Source organism: Echiichthys vipera, assembly GCF_963691815.1.
Source record: "Echiichthys vipera genome assembly, chromosome: 3".
Classification (NCBI taxonomy): Eukaryota; Metazoa; Chordata; class Actinopteri; order Perciformes; family Trachinidae; genus Echiichthys; species Echiichthys vipera.
In genome coordinates, this window is record NC_139828.1 from 15287217 (window position 1) to 15301387 (window position 14171).

Below are 14171 nucleotides of genomic sequence, written 5' to 3' on the forward strand. Positions count from 1 at the left end.
TATTAACGGTCGTTTGCTAATACTAGAGACGTTTTTAGGTTTTAAGTTATTGTTTAATACATATTTCCTCAATAAATGTGTTAGAAAATAAAGATTTTTTTATTTACTTACATATTGGAGGACATTTTTTACATTGTACAGATGTTCCAGGTTATGGCATTCTTTCCCCTCTGGCCTACAGAAACTTTCTCCTTTATCATTTAAAACATCTGTTAAAAACAAAACAAAAAACAAAAACATTTTACAAGCCTAATTTTATTTTGTTTTGTTATGATAACATTTCCTTTTCTTTTATTTTCTTGTTTCACATTTTATGTACCCGCCTAGTTTGTTTGTCCATTTCTTCTGTCCTTTATTATGGAATACATTTTTTCATGTTTTATTGTTTTTATTTATATTATTATTAGCTTTATTTTATTGTATACTATATTTTTTTGCCTTTTTGTTAAATATTGTTAAATAATTGTAGGGAAGCCAACACGCCAAACCCTGGGGGGTTGTTTGGGTTTCCTTTGCATATCCCTTTTATACTTAATGTCTCGTGAATGTAATCTTCTTGTTTTTTTAACATGTGCTAAATCAATCGAAATAATGTTCGGCTTTGTTCCACCCAACAATATAGATAAACAGATAAAATTACAATATTTGCCCCCTTTTGAGGTGTTATAATGTAAAAAAAAAAAAGGGTCATTCTGCTTAATAAGTCCTATTTATATATATATATATATATATAAAAAGTTTGGATAATACTTATGTAGATAACATTTTGAAGTGTAAAGAAGCCTACATTACTTGAGTAAAGTTACTTTCCACCACTGTTAACATTATACTGTACAGTTTATAGCATAACGAGATAAATTAAAACTAAACAGAATTGGTGTAGAAATGTTTTGGTATTTTTCGTAACAAGAGAAGATAGCTCACTTGACTTTATATTTATTTAAATCCATCCCTTACATATTATTACTTATTACTCATGTGTTGCCGTTCTGTCTGACTTCTCAGAGCCTGTAGCACCTGTGCATGTCTATGTAACTACAACTATCAAGTATTTCTTGTTTTTCTTCTACTTCTGTCTTTGTTCAAATGCACCGTGTATTACTGTGGCACTATAATTATAGAGTCTATATACCTTACATAATAAAGTTGGAGTAGGGCGTTGTTTGAAATGGACTTTAGCAGAAGTTAAGTCACCTTTTAGAAGCAAAATCTCGTTATTGTCATTGCAAATAGTACAAAATTTAAATGTCATCCACATGTTATGATTCACAACAGCCCATTTTAAGGTACAATATATAACAAAAAATATTAAATATACAGATAAATAAGAATAGCAGCTGAGGCATATAGTGCTGCACAGTGCACAGTAGTGTTGTACAGTTATTTAGTAGTGCAAGTTCTTAAGGTGCTTGTGAATTGAAACCCATTGAGTTTTAGAATATTAAGTGAGTACAAGGCTTAAAGTATCTGATATTTAGAAGTAGTCAGAGTTTTAATAGTTATGAAGTTTATTTTTGTAAACTTGTACACCACCTAAAAAATGGAGCCCACATAACGCTTGAAGAAAAACAACATTTTCACAACTTCAAGTATTTAAAGAACCAAATGTAGTTTTTCCTTTACTCCCATTCCTTTATTAATCCCTCCATCTTTTCCTTTCCTACCGTACTTGTCAATAACATAATTCAACAATGACTAATCTGAATGACCACCGCCTGATTTCGTGCAGTCTGTTTTCCAATAGGCTCTACCTGCTTAGGGGGAATGGTTTGGAGTAAAGGTATACATTTTAGCACAAGTATTGGATTGAAAGGAAAGTTGAAAGAAAAAGAAAATCTGAAGTTAAGTACAGATACTCCCAAAAATACTTTTAAGTACTGTAACAAAGACTTATGACTCTGTTAGATTGTACCACTGGGTGTACGTAATTGCCATGGTGAGTGAAACATGAGATGTAAAGACGTTGCATGCCAAGGCAAAGATAATGCCCTGCAGACCAGTAGAGCCAGCTCACCAATGACCTGCATGGGTGTGGAAAACACACAAGCAGGCTAACAGGCAGAGCACACACAGACACACACACACAGACACACACACACACACACACACACACACACACACACACACACACACACACACACACACACACACACACACACACACACACACACACACACACACACACGTAATTAAAGGTGAGGCACGTACAGCAGAAATTGCACAATGACAAAAAGAAAGAAAAGAAATAGAAAGAAATAGATCAGAATAAAAGAATAGAAACAGAAAGAGAATAAAAAAACAAAAGACAACAAATATGTACATGTTAAACAGGTGCAAATGGGCAGTGAGGTAGACGGATACCTAGATATATGAACTTAATTTTGTTGGGTTGTTTATTATTTACTGATCTTATTTTTTCCTTACCTAGCTCTCTCTCATCTCATTTGATTCATGATGTATCTCAGTGGCCCTGATATCTATCTTTCTGTCATGAGCAGCAAGTTTTGGCAGAGTGAAGGAGAACAGGCCTCCAGTGATGTCACTGAGTCTGCATGGTGCACTTCCTCCCCCTATGGCTCAAGAATGGAAACACAGATAAACGTCTCTGTTGTGTGTGTGCCATGCTGCCACAATGATCAAAAATACCCCAAATTTAGTGTAGCCTATAATTCAATAACGACAATGAATGTTATGGTGGTGACCCAGAAACCTCCAGGAGTGTTTTAGTTTCGATTTTGTTCAGTCTTTGCAGTTTTACTTTACAGAACTACATCATTCATTTTGAAACGGTTTAAAAAATATAACAAGTGACTTTGTGAAGTAGCTAAAGTAATAGTATTAGTAATAGTAATAGTAATAGTATTAGTACAGAGTGTAACCTCCTGACTCAAACGGCAGGAAACGTTGCATCATAACCCACTGCACACACCCAATACACACACACACACACACACACACACGCACGTATATGCAAATAACGTACAGCGTCACGTGGGTCGGACGCCCCTGCTGATCCACAAATCAGTGCCCTCCGCCGCTTGTTGATGGACGCTGATAGGCTGACATGGACGAGCGCAGGCGACGGCCACCTTAAATTGCTTTCCTTCTTTACTACAGTGGTAATGCACACTCATCGTCAGTTCACTGTGGTACACGTTTAGGGAGGAGCGCATTGCCATGGATCAAAAGCGCAAACAAGAAGAGCAGAGCGATCTGTTTGCCGGCTTCAGCACGGCGTATAAATCTTTCGCCACAGAGGCAATTCACGTCGGCCAGGAGCCGGAGCAATGGAAATCAATGGCCGTAGTGCCGCCGATTTCTCTGTCTACAACGTTCAAGCAGATGGAACCAGGAAACCACGCCGTAAGTAGCCCGATAGGCTGTTAGATGCCCTCGGTCACTCAAGGAGGGGGGTGATGGGAATGATCCGGGGGTACGCACGTGCGTCAAGCCCTAGGACCAAACTATCAATGATTATTCAATTGTTTTTTAAATTATATTTAAATCATATTCATATATTCAGTAAAGCTAAACTCTCATCTACATGTCTAAATAACTTCTATAATACTGCCTGAATCACACTGTGATGGAGTACGTTTATTAATTCCAACGGGCACTCAGCCCTAAATCAGCCAAGTCACACACGGATAACACAACAAAACACACAGAATACATATTATGAATATCATAATCTTGTAGGCTAATTCCATGTTGACTTTGAAAAAAAGCTGATGGCAATGGGCACCCTTAGTTATAAAACAAGAAACTAAGAAAATGGAATAACTATAACAAACTAGGACCACAGTCTGAATCTATACACAACTACACTGCATGGTAATAGTCTATACAATGGAAGTGCATAGACGACTATAAAGTATAGAGAATTCATATACACATAATACACAAAACAACCTTCTTCTGTTTCTTCTGTCAAAAGTGAGTCTTCCTTCAGTGACAACTTAACACCAGGCCATGTGTGAAGGACTACAGACTAAAAAAAGGTCTGTGTGGGATAACCAGGGTCCCCCCTCGCTATCATATTCTCCTTGTATTTTAGGTCACAGGCTTTGTTGCAAACAAGATCTAACTTTTACAACTGCAATTTGACTCTTTCCATGATTATACTGCAGGTTAATCATAAGCTGTCTAAGGGCGTGATCACACTGTCCTCCCGGACCGAGACCCGGACTTTAGGGTACTTGTCCCCCCTCCCTCTCCCCCCCCGCGCCCCAGCCCCGTTTGTACTCACACTACCAGGGCCTCGGCCAATGCTTCTTGCTGTCCATACGCCTTCAAGCCGTAACACGTCACACGCATTGATCGCGTGTGTGGCTTTGTTTACAAATCTTTCCACAGACCTCGGAGTTTTTGTGCGTCTTGTCGACTGTTTTTGAATATTTTCATCCGACCAAATCTGCAGTAAACACTCCACCTCCGCATCACACCAACACGAACCTTTCCCCACCATTGTTGTTGTTGTTAAATGTCCGCGCATGGTCCGTCCTTCTATTTACATGTCAGAACAGGCGGACATAACGCTACTGCCGTAGGGCTCGTGCTCGTGCGCGTACACGTGCGCACGCTCGTGCTCGTACATGTGCAAACGGCTCCGCTAAAGCCCACCTATTTGAAGCGGGCCGTGGCGGCCCAGCTGGCCCCAGTTGAGCGCGGAGCGGGTGCGCTCACACTACTTAAAGGTACTAGACTTTAGCTGAAAAACCGGTTTTGGCCGCGGCCAAAAGGATAATGTGATCACGCCCTTAATAGCCTACAAGTCCCTTTTTTCAAGTGCCATTGTTATATTCTCACACATAAAGCTCATATCATGGTAGGGACTGAGAGCAGAGGTCAGTTAGGCTTTATGATGTTTATTTTTCTGTGCAAATGCACAAACAATTTATAAGGGGATTGAGTGGTCTTTAATATTCCCCAGTTTCAAGACTACTAGGCATATTTTAAAGCATTAACAGCTAAAACTGCATCCTCAGTGAAATGACCAAAATTAAGAGAAATGCCCCCCACCCACTGCTGACGCTGGCCTCTTGACCTTATTTTGTAGATCCTGGTATGCTCGGCCTCACTACTCGCACAATATTCTGGTTGAGCTAACAATGCCTCCCTTTCCTAACATTTTAAAAACCTATTTTACTCTTCAAAAAACCGGCTGCTGCTTGTTCAGAAATAGTCAAACCTGAGTGAACTAGTCAGACTAGAACTGTAGCACTAAGCTAACCTTTGCTTTACCCTCTCATTCCAGGCTATGTTTTCTACCTCCATTTAATCCAGGACAACTTTTCAGTTTTCCCCCGCTTATATAACACTTATTATAACTGTAAATTACAGGGTGTGATTTTCTCACAGTTGTCAATCTTGTGCATGCACCCACTCGATTTAGAGAAAATCCAACTGATGACAAATTTAAGAACCTGCTTAGCTTGGACATAAAGGGCAGGTCAATACAGGTATGGAGTGCCTTGTTGGTGAACATGTTGTCATGCCATCCATCTTAGTTTTGCTAAAAGAGATGAAGAAGTTATAAGGAATTGTCAGTGTTTTAGTTGAACTCAAAATGCATTCATGCACACTTGTATTTGGGCAACATGTTGGCCAGAACACGGTCTTTTATTGTTGATTGAACACAGGTGGCTGAAATGTCTTCTTATCGCGTTTCTTATGTAGGGGTTTGAATACAGCCGGAGTGGAAACCCAACAAGAAACTGCCTCGAGAAGGCTGTGGCAGCCTTGGATGGAGCAAAATATTGTAAGTAAGACTGTTAGAACTTATTCTCACATAACCATGTCAGCCATATTTCACACGGAGAGTAAAGATTTAAAGGGAGGAAATGTATGCGAACTGCATCTTCTGACATGAAAATGATTTTTACATTTTTTCCTTTGCAGGCATTGCTGTTGCTTCGGGATTGGCAGCCACAGTGACCATCACCCACATGCTCAAGACGGGGGATGGAATCGTCTGCATGGACGACGTGTACGGAGGTAAGACACCCCTCTGTGACAGACAATGACTGTGTAGAAAAATATGATTCAAACATGACAAGCCTTCATAGGACATTGGAAACCCGACATTTACTTACTTGTACAAATGTGTTGTTTATGTGAAAGAGTAAGCATATTGTGTGAGTTGCTTTAGTGGAAATTGTAACTTTAATTTTGCTATTTCAATTGCAAAGGCACAAACCGCTACTTCCAAAAAATTGCTGTTGAAGTTGGCCTTGAGGTGTCTTTTGCTGACTGTACAAAACCGGAGCTGCTGAAGGCTGCCCTGAAGGCCAACACTAAAGTGAGTCAAAGAATAAAGTGTTCTTTGTGTTATTTGTCTGTAGCTATATTTTGTAGTTCTCTCTTCAAACTGATTTTACCATACATAGTGACATTTTGCTAGATGTTGTATAACTGGGTTTGCAACTTCCCTTTGGGCAGACATTAAGTAATCATTGTGGATCAGCACTTTTATGTTCTGACTTATTGGCAGTGTGTTTATTTTTAACAGGCAGGTTAACCATTCGAGATCAACCACAGAACTTTTTTTGTCTTTTTTAGTGAGGAACAGGGGCTCTTTAGGGGATGGTAAATGTCAACAGTAGATGCTACATAAGTGGTTAACATCATCTGAAAGCTGGGAACCTGAAGATTAATTTGAGATGCAGCCCAACACGTTGGAAAGTTTTTCTAGCCATACATCTGTAATAAACTGTGATTTTGGTTAGGTACCTATTCAAATGTTTAGAGTTATGGTTGGAACATTATGATGGAAGTATATGATTCCCTTTCTCACCCTCATTTATGGATAAATGACGTATTGATGACTGATACCATTTGTTACATTTACCGTTTGGACCTAAATGTAATATGTTTTTTTCTTTTCTTCGAGAATAAAAAAAAAAGAAGCTTTCCAAAATACCACAACAAAACCCAGAGGGACACCATAGAAAAATCCATGCTGTGATTTAGTGTCAAACTTTTGACATTTGGAGATTTCTGCAAAAATTGCAGTTTTCAGTGACTGGATGGGGAGCACTTCTGTTGTGTTAACTGCTCAGAAACGCCCTTATTGTCAATATACCCGGTAAAGCCATCCATCCTCTGGATATTCTATGTCTCTTGTTTGTGGTTGCAAATTTTGAAGAGGCTGTAATTATCCTAGAGCTCACAACAGCTCATTTAATACTGTGACGTTACGTTTAAAAAAGAAAACTCGACTTGCAGTCTCACTGCAACGAAATTACTACTATGGTGAATAACATCAATACAATTGGGCTCATTAAATCCAAATGAGTCTCAGCTTTCCAGTAAGACCCAACTTATGCAATTCAAGACTGTTTATATGGACCCCAGTATGCAGACAAAGACATCACTAGATATATTACAACACTGCTATCATGTTGGGATGCATTTTGAATGCATCCTCTTAAACATGCTGCTTCTTCTTCATTTAGCTTGTGTGGATTGAGACGCCCACCAACCCCACGATGAAGGTTGTTGACATCAAGGCCTGCTCTGAGGTGGCCCACGAATACAACAAAGACATAGTGGTGGTAGTTGACAACACCTTCATGTCTGCCTACTTCCAGGTGAGAGTGACAGATGTGCATTTTATGCCCTTCGGATTTTGAAGCAGCAGTTTAATAGTTTCCTGCAATCAAATTCCAGTTCATGTGGAAACAAGTTATTGATTAACTTGTGTGTTTGTCTTGTGACTTAGCGCCCCTTGGCTTTAGGAGCTGATATCTGCATGTACTCGGCTACCAAATACATGAACGGTAAGTTGTGTACATCTTTACAGTTTAACTAGCATTTGAAAAAAATTATTGAAATATATTACTTAATTCTCAAAACATAACTGGTAAAATTTCTTCTGCTCCCAATTACATGGAATTTAGACAGTATAAAATATCCACCTTTTATTCCTGTCTTTTAATTTGACAGGTCACAGTGACGTGGTAATGGGTCTGGCCTCAGTGAACCGAGAAGACCTGTATGATCGCCTGAAGTTTCTGCAGAATGGTGAGGGGAAAGTGCAATCTGCATTGACAAAATGCCATTTATCAGGTTACAGCAGTGAGTGGCTGCCTCCACAGGCTACATCAGATATACTGTACAGCAGACAAGTGCTGAACAATAGGTCAATCGACAGAAAGTGGCTAAATATCTTGATTTATGGTTTAAGTCATTTGTCAAAGAAGCTAAATGTTTGCTGGCTCTAGTGTCATATTTACTTCGTGTCCTGCTCTGCCACAGTCAGTATTGACCTACATTCACTCATTTACCAACCAAAACATGCTCCTGAGGCCAAAGTTTGGCACCAATTTAAAACCTTTTGAGAAGGAGGTATTTGTTTATGCTTTTGTTGTTTGCCTGATCTGGGTTTTGGGAGGCTTTGTGACCTCTTTCGGGTAATTATTTCTCTTTCCATGTGATTTTGCCTTGGTTCAGCCCTGGGCTGTGTACCGTCTCCCTTTGACTGCTTCCTGTGTAACCGAGGGCTGAAGACGCTAAATCTGCGGATGGAACGGCACTTTAAGAACGCCATGGCTGCTGCTAAGTTTCTGGAGGCAGATCCCAGGGTGGAGCGGGTCATCTTCCCAGGTAATCTCTCAGCACTGGAGTGTAGCAAACAAGTTTTATTTAACCTTCATTATTTACTCTCATATCATGTTAGCATATTGTTAAGGGAATGTCTGTTATCTCTCTGCCACCTTATTTTTTTAGTCTAATGATGTGTGGAAGAACGCCAGGACTCATGAGCAAATAGTATTAGTATACAGTATGTTCTCACAGCCCTTTGCTACACCCCCCCCCCTTTCCTATCAATCTTCTGGTGTACTCTCAAACAAAAATCATACACACTTTCAAAGAAGTTTTTTCAAATCCAGCACACACCCACTTGTCCATGCTTTAATGAGGTAGAAACATCCTGTAATCACCACCTGACTGTTTTCCCTTTCTTGGTGTAGGTCTGCCCTCTCACCCTCAGCATGATGTGATGAAGAGGCAATGCACCGGATGTCCAGGGATGATCACCTTCTACATCAAGGGGAAACTCGAGCACGCCAGTGCCTTCCTCAGTAACCTTAAAGTAATGTGGCAGTTTTATATTTTGATTTGATCTGGACTGCTTGGTTTTGTGTTTGGAAGTAGGTACTGAGGGGCTTTTTCCCAAACGACTGGCTCAGACTCCAAGACTGAGAGGACTGATGAAGGAAAAAATCACTCTACTGCTCAATTACAAGGGTGCCTTAGCACTAAAGTCCTACTTGCAAGCATTTCCTGCAGCTGCTGAGGTGAAACGTTAGATGGACCGCAGCGTGTGTGTTCGAGAGAGGGAGAGAGAGAAAAGAGAGAGGGGGACAGACGGTGGATTATTGCACGCAGTGATTCTGTAAGTTACTAATAAGTAGCATGGGCTGCACTGAACGCTGCTTTGTCACATATTGACCTGGGATATGGGTAATTCATTGCTGAGTTCCGTTGCACCCTGCCGGTTTCCCCTTTCACACGGATGTCAGCTTGGCGCTGTTGCGGCTCTGTATCTACCTCTGTTGCCGGCGCAGATCCACAACAGATCTGTTCTCCTATTCTGTCTCTGTGCCTTTAACACAGATGGAGGGACATAATAAAAGCATGACACCCCCACAACGACAGTGTGTGAATGGGGCTAAGAAAAGGTGCAGGTTCACAGTAAATAGCTACAGAATAGAAATAAAATAAGTGAAAGCATGAAATAATTGTTATCAGTATGTATGTATGTATTCATAGAAATATATATTATTTTACCACAGCTGTAAGGTGCTGGAAAAGCGTGACAATCGACCTTGAAAGTGCTTGAAAAGGTGTACGAATCCTGACTGTATCATGGTACTGTAGGCAGAACAATAAAATGCATTTTTTAAAAATCTTATTTTAGGAAAACAGTCCTGGAATTAAGAATCACCATATGCATACATTGTAACGTTGGAGTAAAAGAGTTAAATGGCTAAAGATGCATAAAAACACCGATATCATGCAGTAATGGGTTTAAACAGCACAAAATGGGTAGTTTTTGTAGTTTGTTACTTATCTGTTGTGTGACTTTATATTTAAATTCCTTCTTTTATGGTTAAAAACATTATAACCTGCACTATGTTTCACTTCATGTAATCTGTTTTCTTTTTATTTCAGTTGTTTGCCATAGCTGAGAGTCTTGGTGGATATGAAAGTTTAGCAGAACATCCGTAAGTATCCCTGCAGAACATATTATACATATTCAATACTAAGTATTCTGCAGTAAAACACGATATCAATTAACATGCAGAAATAGTACTACAGTTAAATAATCAAAATGATAACTTTAATGTGCAACTGTAAGCAGAGATGTAATATTACCAGTAGCACCACAAGGGAGCAGCAGAGATCAGGAAATACAATTCTTATCAGACACTTTATTTTCATTAAAGTCCATGTCTCTGCTCTAATTTCTATTAAAACGGCAGGATGTTTTTCTGTTTGTGGCTCATATATAAATGGGTCTGTTTTCAATCATAATTTAGAGCGATTATGACCCATGCATCAGTGCCAGAGAAAGAGAGGATTGTGCTGGGGATCAGTGACACACTCATCCGTCTCTCTGTGGGCCTGGAGGATGAGGCTGACATCATTGATGACCTAGAGCAAGCGCTGGCTGCTGCTGTGAGTAACATCCAACACCAGATCAGTCCAGTAAACCACTCAAATCAACAGATAAAGTAATGACACCAAGTTTGGTGTCAATAAGGGATAGAAATCTACATTACACCATTTTTTCAGAAATTGTAAGTTTGTAATTGTAGTTTTAATCTATGCAGAACTTAACTTCTAGAAAAGAATTCCCAGCAAGTAGCACTATTTTAAATGCTGAAAACAGAAAATGTCACAAATACCACAAGTAGTATTTATTGCACCACAGTGTCTCTTCTCCCCCAAAATCCACTACACACTGAGCTTTATGGTGTGAATGCTTTGAAGCCAATCCAGATGCTAGTGAGGCTAGCTAATGATTTATCAGAGGATAAATACACCCGTGCGTCTGTGGTTAGATAAAACCTTGTAATTGTACAGAACACAGAGCTGTGTGGGATGTCCGTGAGTTACGACCTGTACTTGTGGGTAATATTTAAAACATTTTTAAAAGTACTCTCTCTTAGTCACGTATATATTTTCTCTTTTTGGCGTTGAGACCAAGCAGTATGCCACTTGCTTACTTTCAAGGCTCACAATAAACTATATACTATATTTGACCTGTATGGTGCAGAATAAAGACAATTCCGACTTGAAGAAAAAGTGATAATTATCTTGGGGAATATTTAAGGAGAGCCAGGTCGGCAAGAGATGCAGACCAGGATTGAGTTAGATGTAGCAGTGGTTGCACGCTGTGAACTTTGTAGACGGCTGTGGCTTATCCACCCATTCCATAAACCCCCTCTCCCTGCTACATGGACCAGAGCCATCATGCACTGTGCAGTCTGTATCTGTGTGCAGCAGGGTAAGTCACTCATTGTGGTCCACTGGGTATATTCGCACTTGCTCAGCAAATCCCTGTTTATATGTCTTCTCCCAAAGTCACTCTTTTTTGTTTTACCCTCTAAAATGTTGGGGAAATGTTTATATTTTCAAACACTTGTATCTTTAAAATACGTTGATTTACTAGCTGTTTGCTTCTCGTCACTATTTTGTTCATAGTATTTCTGCAAAATGACTCATCAGAAGAACTCGAGTGTTCCCAGAATCCATTTCCAAGTTCATTGCTCTGTTTCAGCTTTTCTTGCACCATTTGCTGGCAGATCTGGCCTGGCTCGTCCAGACATCTGCATTTTTATCACCTCTCTCTCTGCTCAAACGGCTGGTGTCGACATCTTCTTTCTGCCCTTTTCATGGCTGCCGAGGTTGCATCAAACACAGGATCTGGATTGAATCATTGTTTTTTCTCTGTGTTTTATATTATTCCTAGATGCATTAAGGGGGGGGGGGGGGCAAAGTAATGAAACGGCTAGAATGCAACAGCTCATTTAGAAACAATTTGGCATGTGAAGCTTAAAGCTATTAAATGAGTTGTAGTATGCTGCTTTTGAATGATCCAATTCTTACCTACTGACTGCATTACTATCAGTAGGAAATTTAAGTTTCCTAAAACCCCTGTTTGCCAACTCATGCAGCCGTATCCTTCATGGCAGGCTGCAACTCCTCTCCTCAGGATTCAGATAATTTCCCTGAATCCCTCTGCTGCCCATCTGCAGCAAATGGAATTTAAATGGAGACAAATATCTCTAATGACTGTGTGGTCTGGGGAAAAGGCACCTGATGGGTGAAGCGTTTAATTGGATGGGATGGCAGGTCCGATTGGGGCAGGCGGTTAAATTTCCGGCCGAGCTTCCTCATCCTTGGGTTAGTTTTGAACCATGAACTTAGCTGTTTGTTAATAATTCGGAGCTCTCCAATGTGTTGGTGCCATTTATGAAGTTGCTGACATTTTGGCTCAGCTGCTCAAGCAAAGAGAGGAGAAACAATTATGGATTGTGGTCTTATGTTTGCTCAAAGGATGTGCTTGCGGGTCATTTCAGGAAAAAGTGCCTGTGTGCTGCTTCCTGGAGGTGGACTGTGTATTGATTTCACTGGTCATTTTTTTTCTTCTCTTGCCTTTTTTAATAGCATCCAAAGAAGTGAAATGTCTTCAGGGCATCCTCGAAGCTGAGGCGCAAATCAGTCGGAGTCGGGATGAAGACCGGCGGTACCTGAAGTCTTAAATCATCGCAGATCAACACTTGGTACCTCAGTTCAGCGCACAAACTGCAGGGATTCAACTACCAGGGAACAGCTTGCTCTTTTAAAAAGATACAAATCTTGCTATATGTGAATAATTACCACAATTTTTACATGAATCGTTTTATTTGACTAGATCATTAGTTGTAGCCTTTTTATCTTATGCTGGTTGTGCTGTCTGTTTTGTTTTTAGTTTTCTTTGGAGGGCTTTAATGTGGCACAGACCTAGTCAGTAAGTTTCTGAAGGAAAAACACCAAACTTGTTTTGATGCACAGAACAGTCTCTAAATGTCACTTCCCTGAGTACAACTGCAGCTGTACTCTGCAATTATAATTTCCTATTTCTCTGGAATAGTTTCCTTTGTAAAAGATAAGCCTGTGAAGGTTCTTATTTGTCCAGGTAAGAGATGTAGACTTACTAATTACCTCTCATTAGTCAGACTAACTAGACTCATACAGGTGAAACTAATGTCGCCATCTACTGTCCAGAAGTCAGAAATATTTCAATATTATTTTACTGTCAACATCTCAAATATTTTATAGGCTTCTTCAGAACCAGTTAAATGGTTTTATGAAGAACAATTCAAAGTTATTAATATAAATGTGTGTATTTGGTCGCAGAATATCAATATGACGCTTCATCAAGTGTATGCCATTTAAGGCAAGAGGAAGGGAATGCTATTCCTCACGTTTGAGGATTTTTGCAAATTAACGAGGGAGTGTTTATAATCACATGGCTAATTTGGAGCAGAATTTCTCAGCAATGACGATGTTAAATGTTTTTATAATAACAACTAAAGGCTGTTCTAGGAGCACTTCTCAGCATAATGTTTGATAAAACACTTGGTGTTGATAAAAAAACAATTTCCTCCAGGTCAGGACGCATATATCACTCAGGCACTTCCACCTTCTGCTCTCCCCCTGTAGTCACATCATTGCTCAAGTATACCCTTCATTTGGAGCAGACCACTCACAGTCCATGTCATTTGTGTAAGCGAGGATTCCATTAAAATCAGTTTGCAGTACAAGTCTCAGTCTCTCACTTTCTCTTAGCCACCCTGCTTTACAAACACGAGCAGTGTAATTATGTGTTCAGCACCAGTAACCGTACCGTCGATGAGCCACATCCAATTTATCCTGGATAGCGGTCGGCAGCAAACTGGGGTTTCGGATCAAGTGAGCTACTTGTTTTCCTAATGACCAAATCAACAATAACATTTCCACAAGGAGGTTTCAGTTTTCTAAAGAAGATCAGTGCTTCACTGGAACTTTAGTAATGGATTTTACCCCCCTGAGGAGCTTCTGAATCAGCCATTTAGGTTTTGTATAAGTATGCTACCTCACAAATCTCTGCCAAAGGCTAAATTTGATAATTTAGC

The 14171-nt window shown here is 39.8% G+C and overlaps 1 protein-coding gene across 1 annotated transcript; it reads left to right on the top strand.

Annotated features, from left to right (window-relative positions):
- Positions 1 to 3135: 3135 nt before the first annotated feature.
- LOC310966667 (cystathionine gamma-lyase-like) lies at positions 3136 to 13788 on the top strand. Its single transcript, XM_083940479.1, has 12 exons — positions 3136 to 3363; positions 5680 to 5761; positions 5902 to 5997; positions 6192 to 6301; positions 7458 to 7592; positions 7724 to 7781; positions 7948 to 8025; positions 8455 to 8607; positions 8976 to 9097; positions 10180 to 10232; positions 10548 to 10686; positions 12682 to 13788. The coding sequence occupies exons 1-12, from the start codon at positions 3178 to 3180 to the stop codon at positions 12694 to 12696; spliced, it is 1227 nt and encodes a 408-aa protein (XP_083796605.1). The 5' UTR covers positions 3136 to 3177; the 3' UTR covers positions 12697 to 13788.
- The last annotated feature ends 383 nt before the right edge of the window (positions 13789 to 14171 follow it).

Bases quoted from the DNA above. Each gene is read 5' to 3' on its own strand.
- LOC310966667 (XM_083940479.1), top strand. From the start codon at position 3,178: ATGGATCAAAAGCGCAAACAAGAAGAGCAGAGCGATCTGTTTGCCGGC. The intron at 9,098-10,179 runs GTAATGTGGCAG...TTTTTATTTCAG, and splicing joins CCTTCCTCAGTAACCTTAAA to TTGTTTGCCATAGCTGAGAG. The intron at 10,233-10,547 runs GTAAGTATCCCT...ATCATAATTTAG, and splicing joins GAAAGTTTAGCAGAACATCC to AGCGATTATGACCCATGCAT.